The sequence below is a fragment of the Porites lutea genome, chromosome 4 (assembly GCF_958299795.1).
Source record: "Porites lutea chromosome 4, jaPorLute2.1, whole genome shotgun sequence".
Lineage (NCBI taxonomy): Eukaryota > Metazoa > Cnidaria > Anthozoa > Scleractinia > Poritidae > Porites > Porites lutea.
Genome location: NC_133204.1, coordinates 7,503,281 through 7,509,203, shown reverse-complemented (window position 1 = coordinate 7,509,203; position 5,923 = coordinate 7,503,281). Strand labels below are relative to the sequence as shown.

General features: G+C 40.7%; 1 protein-coding gene across 1 annotated transcript in view; it reads left to right on the top strand.

Moving 5' to 3' along the window:
• The first annotated feature begins 272 nt into the window (after positions 1-272).
• The window catches only part of LOC140934105 (uncharacterized), a 14,549-nt gene continuing 8,898 nt past the window's right edge, over positions 273-5,923 (top strand). Inside the window, exons 1-3 of the mRNA XM_073383790.1 lie at positions 273-654; positions 1,357-1,993; positions 5,375-5,923. The exon at positions 5,375-5,923 is cut by the window's right edge and continues 25 nt beyond it. Of these exons, the coding sequence (XP_073239891.1) occupies positions 366-654; positions 1,357-1,993; positions 5,375-5,923 (1,475 nt within the window). The 5' untranslated portion in view covers positions 273-365. The remainder of the gene's footprint in view (positions 655-1,356; positions 1,994-5,374) is intronic.

The following is a 5,923-nucleotide window of genomic DNA, read 5'->3' as shown; positions in this document are numbered from 1 at the left end:
GTGTAAAGGCCCGGTCCAGGAAATCGAACCCACGACCTCCCGCTCTGTAGTCAAGCGCTCACCTGGCTGAGCTAGTCCTGCTGCCGTACAATATGACCCTTAGATTTTAAAGCCTTCATGCAAGTTCTCCGGACAGCTCTGGCGGCGGGGCGAAAAAGGAAGTCTTCGCACCGCCAGCGCACCTCGGAGAGCTTGTACGCAGCCAAAAATATTTTATGTCACTGCCGTTTTATCGTTTATGTTGTTTCCAATGATATCTTTTTTATAGGATTTATGGTTCAACCAGGCTCATGCAAAGAATAATGTTGATACAAGGAAAACAAATGTTGGAAATGCGAAAACTGCACTGAATATATTGGTGGAAGATGAACTTGCTCTTCGTCAAAGCGCTTACTCGCACTATTGCCTTCATCACGTGGACCTGTTTTAGTGCTTGGCTTTTCGTTCAAGTGGAGCACACTGAAAATGATTTTGTTGATGAAAAATATCAGATACTGCGCTCCCTTTACATTTCCATGGTATCTAAATACAATATGACCATCGACGACTTCAACAACTTTTCCAATATTGCACACGAGGCTTTGTCCGCAGCTGATTTACAATGGACCTATCTTCATTCCTTTGACTTCGTTCTTCAAACGGTGACTACAATAGGTGAGGACATTCTACATCAAAAAAATAAATTAAAATGCAATGTTAAAAAATGCATTTTAGCCATTTTGAGTGTCAGCCTAAGGTTGATAAGTTTTAATAATACGATCACCGGGCTAGACTGCTAAGAGCCATTTTTGATCATCGCCGTCGCAAACGCAGAAGAGTATCGTCCAACGGAGCGTGCCCGAACATTTTGCCACTCGATCGATTGGAAAGGGCCGGGTAACAGTTTTCGAAAGAATCATTCGCCAATTTTTCATTCGCAATATAATTCTTTCCAGCAGCGAATATTCAGGATTCGTGATGACTATTGTAAGCCAACAATAGAAGCTTGATGCAAATCTATTCTAAACTAGTAATTTAGTAATTTTTTTTTTTTTTTTTTTTTACAAAAATCACCACAATTTATTATTATTGTTTGTGCTCCGTGATAAAATTTATTTCATCTCTTAATTCTTTATACCTCGACAGGAGCATTTGCAGCACAGAATTGACCTGAAAAAAAAGCGATATCCTCGTAACATCGGTCCTTTAAGTGTCAGTTTTTCTAATTAGTTTTCGTGGCCTAATTTACAACCTGACTTCTTTTGGTGCCGATAAGTTCACTGAACGGCCTTAGCTAAAATTGTTAAGATTGACCTTCTTGGTGGTATCTACGCTAACAATAAATGTTTTAAACATCTTAACTTTCCTCTATCATAGGATATGGGTATATCACACCAAAAACAGAAGGAGGCAAGATACTTTCCATCTTTGTCGCTTTGGTTGGGATTCCGATCACAATGCTGGCATTAAAAACGGTTGGCGAGCTCATTGTCTATGGTGTTAACAAAGTTGTTAAGCAGTTTGAAACGAAAGTCCTCAAGAAGTCCGAAGTAAGACAACTGCAAACTAAAACTGCAGTAATCTTATTTTTATTATTGGTGATGTTAATAATGACTGCCTCCATTCTTCTTGCAAGAAGAGCAGGTTGGACCGTTACCGAAAGCGTTTACTTTTGGTTCATAACTTATACAACGATCGGTTTTGGTGACTACGTTACAAAAGACTTTCCTCAAACTATTCAGATGTTGTCTAGCAATGGCTCAAGAAGCTACCAAGGCCAAGAAAAACGCGTTTTTGAAGTAGAAGAAACTGCGCAAATTTTTGTTTCAATTTTAACCTTGTTATATAGTATACAAGGTCTATGTTTAGTCTCAAGTGTATTAAACTCCATCATGGCCGCTATTGAGGAACTGAACCTCCGTCCTCGCTGTCTCAGAAGGAAAACTGAGGATCGGGCCAGTGACAACAATAACAGTTCTCCAGAGCCGTGTGACAGAGAAGTTATTCAAGCGTTGTAGCAAGAAAAGCCAAGGATTTCAGAAGGGAAACATCTCGTCTGTTCTAATAAGCGAGAATTAATGACGATCGACTTTAAGCACATACACGTTATAGAATTATCGCCCCATGTAATGGTGATGTTACACGGGACGATTCGCGACAACGATATTTAGTGCAACACATCGTTGCAATGTTGGAACAATGCTGTAACCATTCGAAGCAATGCCGCAACAATGTTGCAACGCTGTGTTGCGCTTAAAATCGTTGTTGCGAATAGTCTCGAGTAACATCACCTTAAGGGAATTCAAAACAGCCTTGGATTCTGAATACTATACGCCGTGGACTCCGAATTCCAATCGTTAGTAGGATTCCGGATTCCTTAAGCTGTATTCGGGAGTCCAGCGCACAGGATTCCGGATTCCACACGACAGTCAGGAATCCGGATTCACTTTATTGGGGTAAAATTAGCAGTTGAGACACCACAGGGCACCCAGAATCACAACAACCTACTGGAAGCCAGATTATAAGGATCTGTATGGAAATTTATCTTAAGATCGATAAAATGGTTAAAATGTACAAAAACAGCTATTAAAGTATACATACCTCATAACAAGTTGTTGTCTTTGTTGTTTTCTTACTGTTTCTTGCCCTATAAACGCCATTTTAGCAATTTAATAGCTGTTTTTGTATATTTTAACCATTTTATCGTTCTTAAGATAAATTTCCATATTATACCTTATCATTTGGCTTCCAGTAGGTTGTTGTGATTCTGGGCGCCCTGTGGCGGTACAGGCTTTGCACTTGCACTTATATGCCTCAGTTGATAGGTCAGTTACACATAATGCACTACAAGCGTCACAAAAGGATTAGAAAACTTCTCCCCGAGACAGGTCAAGAAGAAAATAAGATACTTTTGATAGGCTAGAAAATAGAGACCTTCAGATTAGACTGTGATGGATCGAGTGCAAGAAGGAGTTTTCAAACCAAGATCGTGTGTTTCATTTATTAATTGCTTATTACTCCAATCACTGTTGTATTGGAATTTAAAAGTTATAGTTCGCGGGATAAAGTTAATCTCAAAGCTCCAAAGTCGTAGGCTCGATTACTAGAAACTAGAAATTGCCGTGCGAGGAGGACCGAGAGAGCAGCGGAAATCGAGCCTAGAAATTAAAGTCGTATTCGTTCTCGATTTCATTCTGGAAGGCAAATCTAAAGCCCGACGATGCTTTCTTGAAAAGCATTGGTTGAATATGTCAGACTGAGCACTCGGAGTAATTGCCGCTCTTCTTTCAAACCTTGCCTTCGGTGTTTCCTTCGGCAATTTTCCGTCCTGATTGGCGGCCCGGGAGTCTGCAGGGATGTAAACGAAAGAAGGTTTTCCGAATCTGTCTGAGAGTTCAAGTCGTGATAGTCTTGTTGTGTGTGTTTCAAGTTGTACAAGTGGTAAAGTAGTGAGATTAGCCTTTGAATTCATGCGATTGGTGCTATTGGCGATTGGGTGATATTTCAGTGTGATAATGTGAGGTATCACATGGTGAAACTTCATCTTTTAGAATTTGCTGGTAAAGTTTTCGTGAGGGGGACCTGTCTAGTGGTACGACTCGTACAAGTTGTTCTACTGGCCAAATCTTGCATCTCATTAGAAACACTTAGAATTTGTGATCAAAGTTGTCCAGAGGGGGCCATTCGAGTGGTACAACTAGTACGAGTCGTGCAACTGGTGAAATCGCATTTCATCAGCGAAACTTAGAATCTGTTGGCAAAGCTGTGATGGGACCCTGTAAAGTGGTAAACTCGTACGATTCGTGTAATTGGTGAAGTCGCATCTCATTAGTGAGCCGAGACACGAGCCGTGTAACAGGCGCTACATGCGATCAAGCATTTTTTCTGGGGGGGGGGGGGGGGGGGAATACGAAAAAGACCGCCTGATCGCAGTTGAAGGAATAATCATGGCGTATGCGTTCTTGAGCCTGATCGCAGGTTAAGAACAAGGAATACTCATGGCGTGTGCGTTCTTGTTCACGCACTAACTACTCAGAAGGCTTTTTCTGTTCTCAATTTCTAAGTGTCGCTAATGAGATGCTATTTCGCCAGTCATTAGACAAACAATTTTCTCACCAGCACGTAGCGGTACAACCTATTAGTTAAAAGTTTTTAAAACAATATATATATGAAACCGAACGATTTTATTCTTGACTGCGCTCAACTAATAAATGAGGACTACTGACAGAAGATATAAACTCAGATAAGCATTAACACCATACAAGTGTCCCGGAGTCTTTGAGTATCGCCGTAATTAAAATCTTTATACTAACGTGCTTAAAAAATAATTTGAATAACCCTTTTCGGCATTGTTCAAAAATACATTATTTAAAGGGAAAAAATGCAACTGAAGTAAAAAAAAAAAAAAAACTTTCCCACTTTTTGTCTCTTAGCATTGCCTTAAAGTACGCCAAATTTCAGTTTTTTTTTTTGTTTTTTCGAGGAAAGCGCGAAAAAGACCGACTGATCGTGGTGTATGCGTTCTAGCTAACTAGTCTTTTTCTGCTCTCAATTTCTAAGTGTCGCAAATGAGATGCTATTTCTCCAGTTGTACGACTCGTATGAGACGCGCCACTGGACAGGTGAGGCGGTGAGTTGTAGCCAAATAAAATACTTCACTTTATAATTATTTCACTCAAACATATCACATTCACCACTTAAACCAATCGCACAACTTAACCACTCGTACAACTTGACCGACTTGAGTCTCGGATTTTACGACTTTAACAAGTGGTAAGTATTGAACATGGGTGGCGGAAAGGGCAAAAAACGGCATGTAACGTTAATTGACCCCAAAATATCGATGGACAGTTATTAACACCTCTCTGTAATAGACCCAGTGGTTTATTTAGGTGCACCTAGTAAAAATTTAGCCTCCCCGATACCCGGCGAATAGTTTAGGCGAATATATACCCGTGTCACTTACCTGCATTGCATCAAAGGTACTTGAGCATATTGTACACAGCCATGTCATGAAGCATCTTTCACGATATGGAGTGCTCACTGATTGTCAACATGGCTTTAGAGCGAAACGATCAACAGAAACACAGCTCATATGTACCATTCATGATATAGCAAGTGCTATCCAGTCTAACAAAACAATTCACGCCGCAATCCTTGATTTTTCAAAAGCATTCGACAAAGTTCCCCATCGCCGACTCTTGAAGAAACTTGATTATTACGGAATTCGTGGCCCACTACATAACTGGTTTGAATCGTTTCTAACACAGCGTACCCAATCAGTGGTAATTTAGGGGGCATCATCTGCCCCTGTAGTTACGACATTTGGTGTTCCCCAAGGAACAGTCTTAGGAACGCGACTGTTCTTAATGTATATAAATGATTTACCTGATAGTCTTAACTCTGCTGTTAGACTTTTTGCTGATGATGCATTGTTATATGGGACAATTTGTTGTGATGAAGACACAGCCGATCTCCAAGAGGACTTGTATAGATTAGAAGATTGGCAACAAAAGTGGAAGATGGAATTTAATCCTTCAAAGTGCAAGATCATGTGTTTTACAACCAGGAGAGATCCACCAAAGCGGGAATACGTATTCTGTGGACAAATCCTAGAAGAAGTGGAATCTCACCCTTATCTGGGGGTAGTCCTCGATAACAAAATGAGGTGGTCACCACACATTGAAACAATCACATCTAGAGCAAATAAGGTCTTGGGACTTATCAAGCGAAACCTGTGGAATTGTCCAAAGTCAGTGAAAGAAACCGTGTATATGACACTTGTGAGGCCAAAACTCCAGTATGCCTGTAGCGCATGGGACCCACATTACCAGAAAGATAAAGCCGCTCTAGAAAGGGTACAGCGGAAAGCAGCCCGCTTTGTCACTGGAAATTACGATCGAACAACGAGCGTGACGGAAATGCTGCAAGACCTACAGTGGGA